This window comes from Psammomys obesus, unplaced genomic scaffold, assembly GCF_907164565.1.
Source record: "Psammomys obesus unplaced genomic scaffold, mPsaObe1.curated_primary_1811, whole genome shotgun sequence".
Taxonomy (NCBI): Eukaryota; Metazoa; Chordata; class Mammalia; order Rodentia; family Muridae; genus Psammomys; species Psammomys obesus.
Genome location: NW_026585895.1, coordinates 11,457,117 through 11,474,482, shown reverse-complemented (window position 1 = coordinate 11,474,482; position 17,366 = coordinate 11,457,117). Strand labels below are relative to the sequence as shown.

General features: G+C 40.1%; 1 protein-coding gene across 1 annotated transcript in view; it reads right to left on the bottom strand.

Moving 5' to 3' along the window:
* Ola1 (Obg like ATPase 1) overlaps positions 1-17,366 on the bottom strand; it is a 112,571-nt gene that overhangs the window by 50,355 nt on the left and 44,850 nt on the right. The window contains exon 5 of the mRNA XM_055600775.1: positions 4,256-4,431. Within this exon, the coding sequence (XP_055456750.1) occupies positions 4,256-4,431 (176 nt within the window). The remainder of the gene's footprint in view (positions 1-4,255; positions 4,432-17,366) is intronic.

Here is a 17,366-nt window from a genome sequence, read left to right as displayed (position 1 = left end):
CCTTCCTTCCTTCCTTCCTTCCTTCCTTCCTTCCTTCCTTCCTTCCTTCCTTCCTTCCTTCTTTCCTTCCTTCCTTCCTTCCTTTTTGTTATTGTTATTTTGAGACAGGGTTTCTCTGTGTAACCCTGGTTGTCCTGGAACTCACTCTGTAGACCAGGCTGGCCTCAAATTCACAGAGATCTACCTGCCCCTGCTGGGACTGAAGGTATGTGCCACCTCCACTGACTGGTGGGGAGTCACTATTTAAAGCCCGCAGAGCTTCATCCTGAACTTACGAAAACTTCTGGTGATGACCGCGTAACATCACTGACTTATACGTTGAAAACTGGTGAATGGAAAATGTCATATTATGTATAGTTAACATGATAAACCCCACTTTTAGCGAGGAACCTTGTGCTTTAGTCCTCACTTAATGGATGACTAAGACACTGAAAGTAGCAGGGTGATACATGCCTGCAATTCCAGCACTCAGAAGATGGAGGCAAGAAGTTACTGAGTTCAAAGGCAGCCTGGCCAGCATGCGGTGGGGTTGGGGGATGAAAAAAAAAAAAAAAGAAAAAAGGAATATGGTAACTGATGCCTGTAATTTCAGCACCCAGACAGCTGAGGTAGGAGAATTACCATGACTTCCAGGCTAGCCTGGGCTACAGAAACAGGTTTTCATTTTAAACAATTTGCCTTCATGAACTACAGGCTATACAGGAAGATGAAAGAACAATGTTCAGCATCAGTGAACAGCACTCCTAATAATTCTTTATAAACGAGTTTTGAGGGGTGGAAGGGATAAGTCAGATGGCAGCATGACACCCTAGCCTGAGCAAAACTCAGGTTCTATGCCAAGCACAGCATAGGCCAGATGTAGTGGCACACCCCTGTGGCCCCAAACTTGGAAGATGAAAACAGGAGGGGGTTGAAGTGCAGCCTTAGCTACTGGAGTTTGAGGCCAGCCTGCGCCACATGACAATCTGTCTTAGTGAGAATAACAACAAGAAAAACAATCTATGTACATAATTTAAGAATATTCCTAGCTTAAACCAGGTATGTTTTCACACACAAAAAATACCGGCCCTTTGAAGCCCAAGGATAGGGGGACCACAAGTTCAAAGCCAGCTTGGGCTACATATTTTAGAAATGTGTTTAATGCATCCTTCCAAGAACTCTTTTTTTTTTCTTTTTTCTTGAGAATTAATTAAAATGAGGCCACAAGAATGCAGTGTCTTTAGTATGACTGGTGTCATTTTAGTGAGAGGACTGTTAGGACAGAGGAAACACAACTATGTGAAGGCTATGATAAAGGCTAACCCCACTGTTGAACACCATGCTACCACCCACCAATCTTCAGCAAAGAGCTCAAATGCCACAGAGCTCCTTGAGTTAGGACCAAGGCAGCATTCATTGGAGTAGGAAGAAAACTATTTCAGATTTTCCGTGAAGGGAACAACAGAATCAAACTTGATAACTACCTTAACACTGCTAACAACAAAAATGAATCCCAGGTAGACTGCAAACTAAATGTGTAAGGTTAACTATAAAGCTTTTATAAGATGAAGTAAGAGGTGATTTTTCAAACATACACTTACATATGTGTGTACACATGTACACACATAATGGGGATTTGTGTTCCACAGAACACATGTAGTGGTCAGGACAACTATGGGAGTCAGGTCTTTTCCTCCCACCAAGGGGACTCTGGGAATCAAACTCAGATTGTCAGGCTTGGTGGCAAGTACCTTTGCCCTCTGAGCCATCTCGCCACCCTGTATTTTGAGGCAATTTCCCTTGTAATGAGTGAGGCTGGTCTGTAACTCTTGATCTTCCTGCCTTGACCTCTCAGGTATATGCCAGGCATTTACCATCACACCTGGCATCTGTTCGTGTGTGTTATGTTGTGTTATGTGTGTTATGTTCGTGAATGTTATGTTGGTATCCTTAATACTGATTTTTAACATTTTACATATTTTATTAATTCCTCAATAATTCATATAATGCATTTTGATCATATTTACATTAGCTCCTTCCAGATCCACCTCCCCAATTTTGTGTCTTTATTATTATTATTTTTTTATTAACTCACACTCACAAGGTCCTATTTGTGTTGCTCATGTAACCATCAGTGTGGGGTCATCCACTGGAACACAGTCAACACAAGGGCCAGACCCTTAAATGAAACTGACTCGTCCTCCCCCAGAAGCCGTTAGCTGTCAACAGCACTTCAGCGAGGGATGGGGCTTACACGCTCCTCCACGCTCCATGCTAGATACTGATAGCTTGACCATGCACAGGTCTTACGCTGGCCAACACAGCTGCTATGAGCTCATGAATTCAGCAGGCCAGAAGACACTGTTTCCTTCTAGTCCTCCCACCCCGACCCAAGGAGTAATTTTTATATACACTTTCCATTTTCTTCTCTATCCTAACCCTCAAGGAACCTCCCCAGAGCCCTCTCCGCTCTCTACTGCACATCAACAGGAAACGAGCACAACTCTAAAAGCAGTAAAGCACACAGAGGAAACTGGAGGTGCACATATTTTCCTGTCCCAAGTCAGACTACTTCCAGGTGTCATTACTGCCTGAATTCAGAAGACAAGCTTAGGATCTTCATCTTTCATTCTCAAGAAAAGCCAAAGTTTATTTAAACAGGACGATTTTACTGGCATTTAAAAGAAAACCCCAGGGTAGGCAGCTGTAAATCTCAGCAGCTGTCTGTAGGAGGAGAACACAGAAGAGAAACAAAGAGGACATGCTTTTTAGTTAAGGTAGCCCAGGGCTCAGCCACATGGCAGAAAGAGGGGAGCTTCAGAGAAAGTAAGAGAGCCCAGAGAACCAGGAAAGCCTGCTTAGAACAGAGATACAAAATATGCTTTTCTGAGTAATTCGGAAGATCAGGCAGACTTAGGAAATGGCGGGGCTGTAGCTCTGTGTGGGAGGGGGAAAACGGCATAATCAGTTTCTGAAAACTAAAACAAATGTTTGCAATAAAAATTAACACATGCTGGGTAGTGGTGGTGTCTGCTTTTAATCCCAGCATTTGGGAGGCAGAGGCAGGTGGATCTCTGAGTTCGAGGCCAGCCTGGTCTACAGAGTGAGTTCCAGGACAGCCATGGCTACACAGAAAAACCCTATCTCAAAAACAAAACAAAACAAAACAAAACAAAAAACTAATAAATAAAAATAGAAAAATATTTCTTCCACAAAGTTGCATATAAAGCAAGAATAGTTACTGGAAAATGTTAATAAATAAAAAATTACAATTATAGCATGTCTTTTTAAAATGGAAAATACAACTCAACTACATAAAACTTCAACACTGACATTTAAAGATCTGTTACTACTAATAATTCACTAATGGGATAAAAAAACCATGAGCACTGGAGATAATGGTGGCTATTTTCATCCCATAAAAAATAAAATTTCTGTCTACTTTAAGAGTATATTTATTCAAAGGTGGCATGGTAGCTCACCTCTGTAATACCAGTGCTCAAAGGACTGAGACAGGAGGCTCACAACCAGTTTGAGAAGAGCCTGGGTTATATGGTGACTTTGAGGCCACACTGGCTTACAGAGTAAGACCTTATCTCAAAAGGACAAAACCAGGAATGGGAAATAGCTCACTAGGTAAGGTGCTTGCTATTGAAGCATGAAGTCCCAAGTTCAAATCCCAAGAACCATGTAAAGCCATGCATAGTCATGTACATCTGTATTCCCGATGCTCCTCAGGCAGAACATAAAGTAGCAAACAGTTAAAGACCTGGTTTCAAAAAAAAAAAAAAAAAAAAAAATGGAAAGAGAAGATGAACCATTGAAATTGTCCTCTCTGGCCCCACATGTAAAATGTGCCCTAAGTACAACTATATGCCACACACACAGACACGCGAATATAACCTGTCCATCCCTAGGTAAGACCAATCTTTTGTGTAAATCATTAATTCCAACCTATGAAGTTCAGATATTCAACATTTTTCTAAACCCAGTTAGATCTGTCATTGCAAAACTGTGTTTCACTAAGTACTTAAACTCAGAAAACTCTACCCCTTAACCATGTCAGTTCTCAATATTACTAACTATGGCTTGCTTATAGCCATAAGGCTCTTGGTTGTGCCCTGAAATAAAACTTCTCCAAAAAACAAAAAAAACTTCAGCAGAAATAAATTTTTATTCTAAAATTCAGTAACAACAGTAAATATTTTATGTGCTTAATTTATAAACAAGAAAAACACACTTTGGCATTTCTTTCAAAGTTGTAGTGTTTACTTACATATTCAGGCTTTAGTTTCTTATCGCCTCCTCTCACAGCCACCTTCTCTAGTTTGTCTATAATGGGCCCAATCATTTCCTCATCTTTCAGCTGCAGTTCTTCATGAATTATTTCTATGTCTCGGATGGGATCTACACTTCCTTCCACGTGCGTGATATCATCATCTTCAAAAGCACCTAGAATGAAGTAAAGGAACAATTTAATAAACAGATGATATAGAGGGTCACCGTAATCACAGGAAACAGAGTGGTGACTTGGGCGGTGAGTGAACAGCTACAGCAAATCAATTATTCTTACCTCTTTTCAAGCAGGCCATAGCATTTCCCCCCATTTGGTAATATTTACCACAGTAGCCACAGACATAGCAGTTTAAGAGTGTCAACATTTGAAAAACTGATACAGACAAGCAAATTTATTATCTTTATAGGAAAAAAGAAATTTTATTCTAGAACTACTGGTTGCTTTCAGGTTTGGGACATAAAAGACACTGGAAGAGGCCTGAAAGCCTGAAGTTCTAAGCTGCACTATTAGGGTTTCCAAGGGAAACCAGATTTGGGGGGGTGGGGGCTCAGATCATCTGGCAGACCTCTTCTCTGCTTCAATCTACTTTATCACTGTGGTTCTGACGGTGATTAGATAATGAAGCACTCAGACACACAATTTACACAGCAGCTAATTTCATCGGCCTGATTTGAGGGTATGGTTTTTAGGGGCTATCAAAGAAGCAGACGAAGGTGCATTTGTCATATATGAGTGACAACCATTCACACTATCTGAACAAAATGGTGCTGGCCCTTATTAGAAACACATGCTATTATCACATATTTAAAGTGCAGTTGAAGCCATAATTTCAAATTGCCAACTAGAAACATAAGGGTAAAACAACCAGATATTACTGAAGCATGTGTACTGACTTTATGCCCTTCTGAAGACATAATGTGGCAACATAATTCAACTGGGATTTACTCAAATTACCAGATAAGGAACCGTATCACAAAAAAAATTGAATAAACACTATAAAACAGAAAGCAGTGACACAGGTACAAAACAGTAAACAAATTAATTTCACAAAAATCATCCATTTGATTATACTACATAAGAGGTATTTTCTAACACAGAGTGTCAATTATTTTTGACAGAGGTATTATAGAAATCATAAGTTAACTTGAATTTGATAAAGAAACAGCAAATATAGTTAATTTTTATGCAACATGGACTAGGATATTCTTGTTACAGGTTATAAAGAGTTCTAAAATGCAACTGTCTAGGAGTTTTAAAAGTCATTTTTAATACTAATGTGGATTGTTCAGTAGTAAGTCATAAAATATAGTATTTAAGTATTTTATTAAATATTTAAATTTAGGAATAAAACTGGTGTAGTAGGTGATATCAGATCCAGAAGAACAAGATAAGGAAAAAAACACAAATTGGGTGTATTTCCTACTAGACATAACAGACACATAAGCCCCACCCCACAGGCACAATAGTATTTCTCGCTATGATTTACCCTACAAAAAGACAAGCAGAGCGAACTAAGCAGCCTGGCCAGTTATGGAGATAAGCAAGTCAGTCTGGGGTGCAGCGGAGTTGTTATATTTTCCTGGCATGCAGGAAGCCCTGTTTTGGTCTCCTGCAGTGCTTAATCTGGGGGTAGTGGGACACACCTGTAACGTCAGTGCTCATGGGTAGAAACAAGAACAGCAGAGGTTCAAGGTCATGCCTGGCTAACCAGCGAACTCAAGGTCAATTCAGACTATGTGAAACCTTGTCAAAAAAGAAAGGGGGGAGAAAAAATAACTAGATCTTCTGTGACACTCAGAGTGAAAAATATCCTGTACAATTGTCTTTCGTTAGAGGCTAATGACTACCGTGATTCAACGACACACCTGAAAATACTAAGATCCCAAGCAGACAGTAGAGAGTTGCACGGCTCACAGTAGATGGCATTTTCCATTGTACCCCAGGACGAAGGAAAGGCTGGAAAACTAAAGAGGATGAGTTGGATAATCACAAATGTCATGCATGTTTCCTGACTATCTAAGGCCAGGATATTTACCAGACCGGGGAGTGGAAGTGGGGACAGCAAGCAGGAGAAATAGAGAGGCTTGAAATGAAAATGTTATTAAAGGAAACATGGTAAGACTTCTGGGTAAGAATCTTTATGGTTGAATCCAATTTAGACCTAGGTTTAAAATGGAGTTTTATTGTATTTAATATTTTCAGTCTTCCTCTCCCCTCCCTTCCCTCCCCACAGAATTGGGCATAATATACAGCAAGAATGATTTCCTTTTTCTGGCTAATTACTGTAAGATCAAAATTGTGACCAAAATTTAGATCCTGTTTTGAAAATTAAACCCATTTACTAAGTTTTAGAAAAAGAGTGGTTTATTTTTTTATAAAAACTGTTTTCGTGGAAAGTTGAAGCGAGACAAAACTGATAAAGATGCTTAAATTAACATTGTTCCTAGGCTTCTAACAGAATTTCAAACACCAGGTTCCTCTCCATTATCTGCTTGAATAAAATTCAGGGTTGTAATTAAGAAACTACCATTTAAATTTTCCTAATGCATTTAATGTAGGGTGTTGTTAAATACATGACCACAGTCACTGGCCTCTATATAAATATAGCCAATTGTACAAGATATTTTTCACTCAGAAGTTATTTCTTCTTTTCTTCCCTCCTCCCTTTCTTCCCATAAATGTTTGCTCCCAGAGACTGTGCCTTTGATTTATTGAGCTCTTAAGTTATATGTCTCTCTCTCTCCTGTATTAGTACTTTCTTTATTTCAAGAACTCCTTCCCTCAAACATTTCAATAAATTTAAGGTTCTATATTAAATCAAATATGTCACTCATTCCAGGACATTAACTTCCCTCTAGTTACTACTTTCCTTCCTCCAGTTCATTGCCAAGCATTCTGAAAGTTCTGTCCATGACTGCTGAGACTCCATGTCTTCATCTCTGTAACTCAGACCATGTGCCTCCCCTACAGCTGGGAGCACAGGCTCTGGCCAGGAACCAAGGCAGCCGTGGATTCCTGGTTTTTGAGAAATGGAAGCTGAAGGTGTAAGTTTGAGGTTATCCTGGGCTTTACACAAGAACCCGTGGAAGGAAGAAAGGAAGGAAGGATGGACAGATGTCATGATTTGCTTTCACGATACTAAGTCAAATTGCTACTCCTCAGGACTGACTGCCCATGTCAGGGCACTGAAAGTCTTTCATTGTTCCTGTCTAAGCACAGCCCCTTGTTTTCTGCTGTCTTTGTTAGTTTCTTCTCAGGCCCCTTTCTTCTGCCTGGGGTTGGTGGCCTTTTCATCTTATTTTTGTTTTGCCTGTGCTTGAGAATGAATTCTCTGCTCACCTGACAGATAAATGTTTCGCACTGAACTACACCAGCATCCCATACTTTGCTATCTTACTTTTTACATCTGAGCTGTATTCAGTTCTTAGAATATTCTACAATGCTAAATGTTAGAAGAAAATGTCAACTTACATTTCAAATTAGTACACTGAAAAGCATAAGCTTCACAGCAATATTTTACAAACCAAGGCCATGGAAATACTATCCTAAACTGCATTCTGGGGCTTTCCTGTGCATAAAAGGATCCATGGTCTGGATGGACCTGTCTCCCTCTACCACTATATAATGCAGCAATAAAGAATTACTTGATATGCAAACTACCACCCTCAACACATGTACAAGTCATAATATGACTTGTTGATCATAATGCTCCCAACTGACAAAGGTGTCCTTAAAAGTCTACCAACATTCCAGGTCTGTGAGAACTCTAAACAAAAACCAGAACAAGGTTTTGGTCTTGTAAACTGTACAAAGTAGTTGGCAAAACTAACTACTGCGTTAAAAAAGGTATAAATGGAACAGTATAAATGGACTAAAACCAAACAAACAAAAACAATACTAGGATCTTAGGTATAATTAAAAGCTTTTAAAATAGAAAGTTCATATAGGTAAAGAAGTTGAAGAAAGGCATGCTAAGTAACAGGATAAACCACATTTAAAAAGTGAAAGTTGGGACTAGAGAGATGGCTCCGCAGTTAAGGGCACTCCTCATGGCACCCACCTGTCTGTTGCTCCTGTTCCAGAGCTTCTGACACCCTCACACAGACATACATGCAGGCTAAACACCAATGTACATAAAATACAAGTAAATTATAGAAAGATGAATGCTGAAATGAACAATGCTCAGTGGAGAGAAGTTATACAAGAGGAGTAGATTAGCATTGTTTCTCAGATAGAGGCAGGCGACAGGAGATCACAGATATCGGGGTTAAGTGTGGGCCTCATTTGTGAGGCAGCAGGAAGCCAGCAATGGCTCATACGCCAATGAGTGAAAAGTATAAAGAGCCTTTTTAAAAGACTAACCAGAAGCAGGAAACAACTAAGAGGGAACTGCTGCCCACCACTGCACTCCAAATCCTATGAGAATCTCGCAATGGGATGTTAAGGGGAGATATAAAGTAGGACGAACAGCAACAACTACAGAAAACAACTCCAACTAGACAAAGGCAGTGACAGAGTAGATGGGAGGCAGGAGAAGGTGGGAGATCAAGTCAAAGGATTTTCATATGCCTATGTTAAAGCCAATACAGATAAATTTAAAAGCCCAAACCAAGTACAAAGCCAAAAGGTTTTACAGAACCAAACTGAATACTTGCGAGGACAGCGGCTCTCAACCTGTGGGCAAACCTCTACCTCCAAAAATAAATTACTTTACAATTCATGACAGTCGCAAAATTCCAGCTATGAAGCAGCAACAAAAATAATTTTATGGTTCGGGGTCACCACAACATGAGGAGCTGTATTAAAGGGTCAAAGCATTAGGAAGGTTGAGAACTACTGCTCTAGGAAAAGGAATAAACACCACGCAAACATAGTCATGTTCAATCAGCATCGAGACGCGTGTATATTGTCCTGTCCCCATTACAATCAGCTTGTCTTTCCAGGGAAACAGCAAATGTTCTGAAAAACTCCATTCTCATTCATTCCTGCTAAAGCCACTGAAGAGTCAAGAAGCCACATTCTGAAGGCAGAAAATACATGGACATAAGTACTTTTATTTTTAAGGCAGCCGACAAAACAATGGGCTCATGGTGGTCCTGTGGTCCTGTATTTGCGTACAGGTTTTTTTTTTATTTATTATTATGTGCACATGGGTGAGGGCAGTGGATACACAGAGTCACCACACAGATGTGGAGGTCACGGTGAACTCCATGAGCAGGTTCTCTCCTCCACCTTCACATGGTTGATTAGTCAATTGCTCCTTCCTGTGAGGCAACACCATGACCAAGACAGCTTACAGAAGGAAGGGGTTATTTGGCCATGGTTCCAGAAAGATGAGAGGCTCTCACCATCATGGCAGGGAAGCACGGCAATAGGCAGGCATGGTACCTGGAGCAGCAAGCTCAGAGCTCACATCTTTTTTGTTGTGTTTTGTTTTTCAAGAGGGTTTCTCTGTGTAGCCCTGGCTGTCCTGGACTCACTTTGTAGACTAGGCTGACTTCAAACTCAAAGAGATCTGCCTGCCTGTGCCTACTGAGTGCTGGAATCACAGGTGTGTGCCACCACTCTGAGCCCGGCTCAGAGCTCCCTTCTTAAAAACCACAAGCACATGGCTCAGAGGTTGAGAAGACTCGCTGTTCTTCCAAAGGTCCTGAGTTCAATTCCCAGCAACCACATGGTGGCTCATAACCATCTATAGTAAGATCTGGTGTGCAGGCAGAATGTTGCATAGATAATAAATAAATCTTAGAAACACAAAAAACAAAAAACTCCACAAACACAAAGCAGAGTGAGCAGGGAACGGCACCTGGCTTTTTAACTTTCAAAGCCTCCCTCTAGTGACACACTTTCTCCCACAAGGCCACACCTCTTAAACTTCCCCAAACTACCAACTTGGAACAAGTACTCAAATACCAGAGACTATGAGGGGCATTTCTCACATAAATTACCACACGTGGGTTCTGGAGAGCAAACACATCACCAGGCTTCCCAACAAGTGCTTTTCCCATTGAGCCACCTTACTGGCCAGGGCTTTGTTGCTGTTTTGATCAGTTGTGGTAATCAATCCCAGGCCTCTACACGGGGCAAGAGCTCTACTACCAGACTGCATTACCAGCTTTCAGTTTGAACCTTCACCTTAGGGCCTTGGGCACAGTAGGCAAGCATCTACCATGCAGCTATAGCCCCAGCCTTTTAAAGCAGATTTCTCATTAAATGCAATGGTGGAAATCAAGTCAAGAATGTAATTTTTAAAGCTTTTATCTTTTCAGACTTCTAATCAAATCTTAAAAATTCCATGTATGTCAAACCTCCATTCACAACTCTATATTCTTTTCATTCTTTCTATCCTGGAGCTCACTGTTACCCAGGCTGGATTTGAAATTGTCCTTCCTTACCCTCCTGAGTAGCACAGATAATATAAGGCAACTAGGTCCAGAGGTTTGCTACTCAGGTTTTTGTTATTGTTTGATGGTAGGAGGATCCCAGCAGAGACTCATGCCCTCCAGGGGGTAAGTGCTCTAAGACAGGTACCCTTGTATGAGAAAGACTCTCACCATCTTTATGGCTTTATTCACAAACACTGGAAATGCAAATGTTCCGTCCATTTACTGTCCATAAAACAACACAATCAAAATGCTCCATTGTATGGAAGAGGAGAGACAGCTGAGGGTGTGATGGTGAGCCATTTACTGCATATTCTAAATGGCCTGATTTAGACGTGCAGTTTAAACCCCAGCTTAGAAGTACACTAACATTCTAGTCTTGATCTATAAGGAGGACCCGCCTTGACAAGGAAACAGAATCTAATTCACAGCTGGACTTCAAACTTGTAATTCATATCTATGAATTAAAATACTGACTACTTTAAGTTACAAAAGGAGGGAAAAGCATTTTAATGTTTTTTTTTAAGTTATTTTAAAAGTCCATTAATGGAGATGGAAAGAAAGCACAGGTAAAGTGCTTGCTGCTTGCACATGAGAGCCTGAGTCAGATTCCTGAGACTAAGGAGAAAGCTAGGCACAGCCGCACCTGCCTGTGACTAAGTGCAAGACAGGAAGGGAAGGGAGAGGAAATGGCTCGCAGAGTCTGGCTGGCTAGCTAGTCCAACCAAAACCCACAAGCTCCAAGTTCAATTTGAGATCCTACTTCAAAACATAAGGTAGAGAGTGATTAAAAATAAAGTCTGCCATCAGCCTCCACATGGGAAAAACATGCATACACCACACGTGCATATGCACATATATGTATTAATAATGATAGACCATTTGCCTTAAGAATAACTGGGAACAAAGCTCAGTTTAGAAAACACAAAGGAATCGAAAGATTAAAATTTTTTACATGTAATTTTAAGTCTTAAGCCTTCAAAGTGCAAAGTAAATGAAAAGTTGTATCACTCAAATTATAATTACTTCAGTTGGCCATATTCCTAATCTTTGAACACGGAAATATTTTATAATCAGGAATACAAACTCTAGTCACAAACTGCTAACCATTTAACACAAAAGTATGAGTGGGGCAGCATAACTGGGTTTCATGGACTGTACGTGGGCAAAATAACCAGCAAATGACTGGAGATAGGACTCAGCTGGCACAAGGCCTGCCAACAATGCACAAAGCCCTGGGTTTGACCCAACATCTCCTAAATATTTCATTTTTCAAGAGAAAACCTATTACTTGAGATACTGCAAAAGAGTGTGTCCATGAAACACACACACACACACACGCGCGCGCGCTTGCCTACAGGCTATGCTTCAGGTTAATGATTCAATATCGGAATAGGAAATAGAATGATGGGTAGCCAGAGTAAGCTACACTTGCCTTAGTTCTTTCTTCTTTCCCTTCTTCCTCTTCCAGCACAGGGAAAGGATCTAAAATCAAATGCTGGCAAGGAGGAAGAAAATTATCACTCCACTTACATAGTCAAGAATGGATTTGAGCTCTGAAAAATCTTGTTAATGAGGATGGAGAGATGGCTTAGTAGCTAAGAGCACTGGCTCAGGTTTGGTCCCCAGCACCCACAGAGAGGCTCACAACTGTCTTGAACTCCAGTTCCAAGGGATCTGATGCCCTCTTTGACCTCTGAAGGCACCAGGTGCTCACATGGTACACATACACATGTGCAAACAAAGCACTCAAACATATAAAGTAAGAAAAAAAATTAAAATGTCAGTAAACAAAACATGTGGATGACTTTGAGAGGCCAATAAATTATAAATGATTCACATAAGGCTTTTGTACCAAATACTTCATTAAGTTACATGGAAGCAATCAAGAACGCTGTAATTAAAAATAATCCAGATCTTAAGACAAATAGTATGTAATATAAGACAGAATAATAAAGTGGGTCAGTTAAGTTCTGAGAAGCCTAAAAAGAAAAGAAAAAGAAAAAAACCAACCTTGTTCATTATTTTCTAATTTTAATGATTCATTAAAATTAAAAATAATATACTTTTATCACTGACTCAAAACCAAAATATTGGGTAAGAAAGATGAGATGAAAAGAAACAGACATAAAAACATGAATTCTGCTTATAGTCGTAAGCAAAAAAGCCTTTGACTTTGAGCGACATGAAGTTGAAATATTACAATCCATAACACAATTTTTTCAGATGTATACAACACAAGAAAAATTTCCCTAACAGTTACTAGTACTATACTTATACCTTAGATAATTATACAATCATACCATTTAAGAAAACCTTAAAGTCACTTAAAAGTTATGAATTATAATTCAGAGTCAACACCTGTAGTTAATTTTATTCAACCGCTCAAGAGTTTTACATTTTTAGTTGCTGCAACACATCAACTCTTTCCAAAGAAGAACACAGAACAGGATTCTCCTCTCTACAAGATTACCCTGGTCCTTCTATATTGCATGATAGATACTTTATATCTTTATTAAAATTGAGCATCACCTTACTTCCAATGGTGAGCTACTTTTGTTCGACTTATCTCCTGAATAATCATCTTACTAGCTTCCTAACTTCTAAACACCTTCTTCTGCTGGTAGAAAAGGCTCTCTATGCCTTATCCTCCCCACCTGCAAATCCTCAGCTCCAGCTAAACTCTGAATCAGATTCCCCAAGTCCTGCCCGTTCCTTGGGTTTGTCCCTGTAGCTCCCTCCAGCCTATTTTTGAGCTTTCTCAGTTACATCCTGCTAAGCATTGAATATTTTTAACTGTTACATATTTCCAATTGAATAATTGGCCACATTTTATTTTTTCTTGATTTGATATCATCCTTCTTGCCCATTAACCAAACAGTCTTTGTAAATTCTACTTTATTTTAAAGAATATTTACCTTTTCAGGTCTGACTATTCTCATGTCATTTATAATGAGTGTCCAATTGCTCTACTGTGATCCTCAGTCTCCCAAGCCACAATTCAGGGCTGGCAGAGATTTCTCAGACTGGACTCCTCCACGTATGGCATGCAGGCAGAGGAACAAGAACCGATTTAAGAATGGACATAGATTGGTTTTCATGCAAGTTGGCAGGATCATTTAGACAGACAGTACGTGAGCAAGTGAGAGAAATCACAAGACCACTTCTCGGGGGCAGACTTTATAATCTGGAAGATTATAACCTAGAACTACCAGTTAAGGAATTCAGAGGCATTATAAGGACTCTTCTGTGTCTGCTAATTCATGTATTTGGTATGCTTAGTCTTGGCTTCCTAGCAATGTTTGTTGACTATTTTAATGTGTATTTTAAAGTTTATCTTTTGCTGTTTAGCTTCTCTAAAAATCACAGTTCTCTGGGATTATTTACTTATTCTCAGTATGAATACTGCATAAAGAATCCATTCATTCATTGACTCTCTTATTCATTATTTTATCTTATACTAAATTGTGTGTATATCAGCTCTGACCAAAGCACAGGTGTAAAATGGAAAGGCAGTTAACACACAATCCTCAAGATCAGGCAGCTAGGAACAGGACCATATACTTAAATATAAAATGTGCATGTTTCACGTCATATAAATAGAATGGACAAATTACCGTAGCAATTTAAATGAAGGGTAGGACCAGAGGAAATGACACTGTGTGTGAACTGCTTTGGAAGAGGAAGAATATTTTTAGCAGAAGCATGAATGAAAGCATAGAAGAAGGATGGGAAGGCTGAGCTTCAAAGAGGGGTACTATGGCACCAACACCAGAAAATGTAACACTCAGACTTGCTGCTCAGTCCATTTACAGAACGGCAAGCAGTTCACATGAGCTCTTTATTCATTTTTTTTCATCCTAAGCCTGAAGTCACCAGCTCCTGTAGCCAGATGGGACTTCCAGTGGAGGTAGGGGGACACCAAGCCTCCCATAACACCTTCGACCCAAAATCTGTCTTGTCTTTAAGAAATATAGGGTAAAGATGGAGCACAGATTGGGAGAATGGCAAACCAATGACTGGCCCAACTTGAGACCCATCCCATGGGAGAGAGCCAACCCCTGACACTATTAATGATATTGTGCTATGCTTGCAGACAGGAGCCTAGCATTACTGTCTTCTGAGAAGCTTCGTCCAGCAGCTGATAGAAACAGATGCAGAGACCCACAGCCAATAATAAGGCAGAACTAGGGAGTCTTGTGGAAGAGTGTGGGAGGAAGGATTGGAAGAGCCAGAGAGATCAAGGACACCACAAGAAGACCTACAGAGTAAACTACCATGGGCCCATGGGGCTCACAGGGACTGAACCCCCAGCCAAAGAGTGCACATGGGCTGGGCCTAGGCCCCTACACATATGTAGCAGATGTGCAGCTTGGTCATCATCTGGGTCCCCTAACTATTGGAGTAGGGGCTGTCTCTGACTCTGTTGCCGCCTCTGGATCCTTTTCCCCTGGCTTAGCTACCTTGTCTGGCCTCAGTGGGAGAGGATGTACTTAGTCCTGCTGCCACATGAGGTGCCAGGGTGGGTTGGAACCTCTTGGGGCCCTCCCCTTCTCTGACAAGAAGAAGAAAAGAGAATGGGGGGAATGGGGCATGAGGGTGGGACTGGGAGGAAAGGAAGGAGAAGGCTGGAATCAAGCTGTAAAATGATTAAATAAATAAATGAAAAAAAAAAAAGATTACTCCTTGGATGTATATAAAACTGATTTTCTCAGAAGCCATATGTAGAATAATATATTTGTCCTGAGAATCATACTTAGGGCAGTATATTTAATAATCATTCTATTGTATTTTATTTAAAAGAAAGCTCCATAATTCTTTTATGAGTCAGAGATGGTCGAGAACTCTTAGATCTGAATTCTTCCAGGGTTGCCTTGCTGATGAGGGAAGCTACACATTTTAAGGATGGATGTGACTTTTTTGTTTTCTTGTTTTTTCTGATTCTCATGTCTACCCCCTGAGTGTTGGGATAGTATGTGTGTCCCAACATAAAAATACACATCTTATAAGATATTTTTAAACAAATATCTAGTGGACATAGCGTAGAAAGAGTACCACAAGCTCAAAAGCGCTTCTCCAAGATAGGAAAGCTGCAACAGGGAAGCTTCCTTGACTCTGAGCTCCCTCATGATCATGGACCTCAGAAAGGGACTCTAAGTGACCAAGAGCATTAGTAAGAGGAGGCACAGTTCACAGTCAGGTGTCTTACCAGTCATGGCAACCTTCCGAGAGAAATGATCCAATCAGAAACATGCCAACCACGAAACCACACAAGTTTAAGAACGAAAGGACCCTCAAGCTCACCAAAACAAAGGCAGGGACACACAGTGCCCAGCATGTGGAAAGAAGCTGAGCAATGTCTGAGCTACCCTGAGCAAAACAGCTGCCAAGAAGAGCTCAGGCTCTTTCTCCTATGCATAACAAAGCCTTCACAGAAGAAAAACGCTGAATAAAATTAGTCTCTGCTCTCCAAGATACTCACAATCAAATAGGAAAGACAGCTCAGCACATAATAAAGGTCACAAAGTAAACCTAGAATCAAAGAGACACGGGAGAACCAGTACCCACTACAAGCTGGTGGGACAGAGAGCCAAGGCTGCAACCTGGAAAGCAAGTGTAATATACACACAATTTAAAATTTAGATTCAGATTCTTGTAAAGGTTTTTATGGAAGTATAAATTATTTTTAATGCCATGTTTAAGTGTATTGATGCTGTGAGAATAAAGAAAATATTGTTTCCATTGAAGTTTGAAGCTGGTGCTTAAATGCTTGAAAAATGTAAGCATTAACCGCTATTAATAAATACCGCTATTAATAACAAAAATTTGAAATTTAATTTTAAGAACAGCTGTTTATAGCCTTTGTTCAAAATATCAAAGAATTTTGACTTTATATTCAGTTTCTTTTAAAGATATATTTTATTTTTCAAATTCAGTTTTTTAATATACAGAAGGGGAAATAAAGAAACACATTATTTGGTATTGGAAAAAGAATGACAGCTATCTCCACCACACCAGAGATCACATCCTTGGGTCCAAACAAAAAGCACTATGAAAGTAGCAGATAACCCCCAAACCAGCAACATATGTCAAAAAATAATTATGTTCTTGGATACATGACTCAGAGTTCTAAACTGGTAGATGACACCGGGAGGAAAACTGAAGACTAGAGACACTGAGGGCAACAAAGCAAGAAGCAGCCCGTGGATGTAGGCGCTTCCATTCCCAACAGTCTTCCAATACAACCCACTCAAGCTGCCCCAACAGATAGGTACCAACTACTTCAGAGATTTCTAGAAGCCTACTTTGTGAGACTTTGTCAACCTACAAAAATCCAGTCCTCACCACTGATCGTTAAGCCAAAGCAAGTACTCACCACCAGGTGGTGCCAAATCAAAGCCAGTCCCAGAGCGACTTGGATGGGCTGTACCTTGCGACATTCATCAATCACCCCATCTAGCTGGTTAAGCAGGTCTACCTCTGCCAGTTCATTCACATAGCGAAAGTAATGACTCCATATATGCAATGGACACTTGGGGGCTCACATAACCCATTATAGCACCGAAGGGGCAATTAGTGTGTTATGCTTTCGTGGGGGATAATATTACAACTGGGCTTACTAAAGACTAATTCTAAATGACTACTTTTTTTTTTAAATTGTACTCTCATCTACTTCATACACAGCCTTTAAAATAATCAGGGAGCTA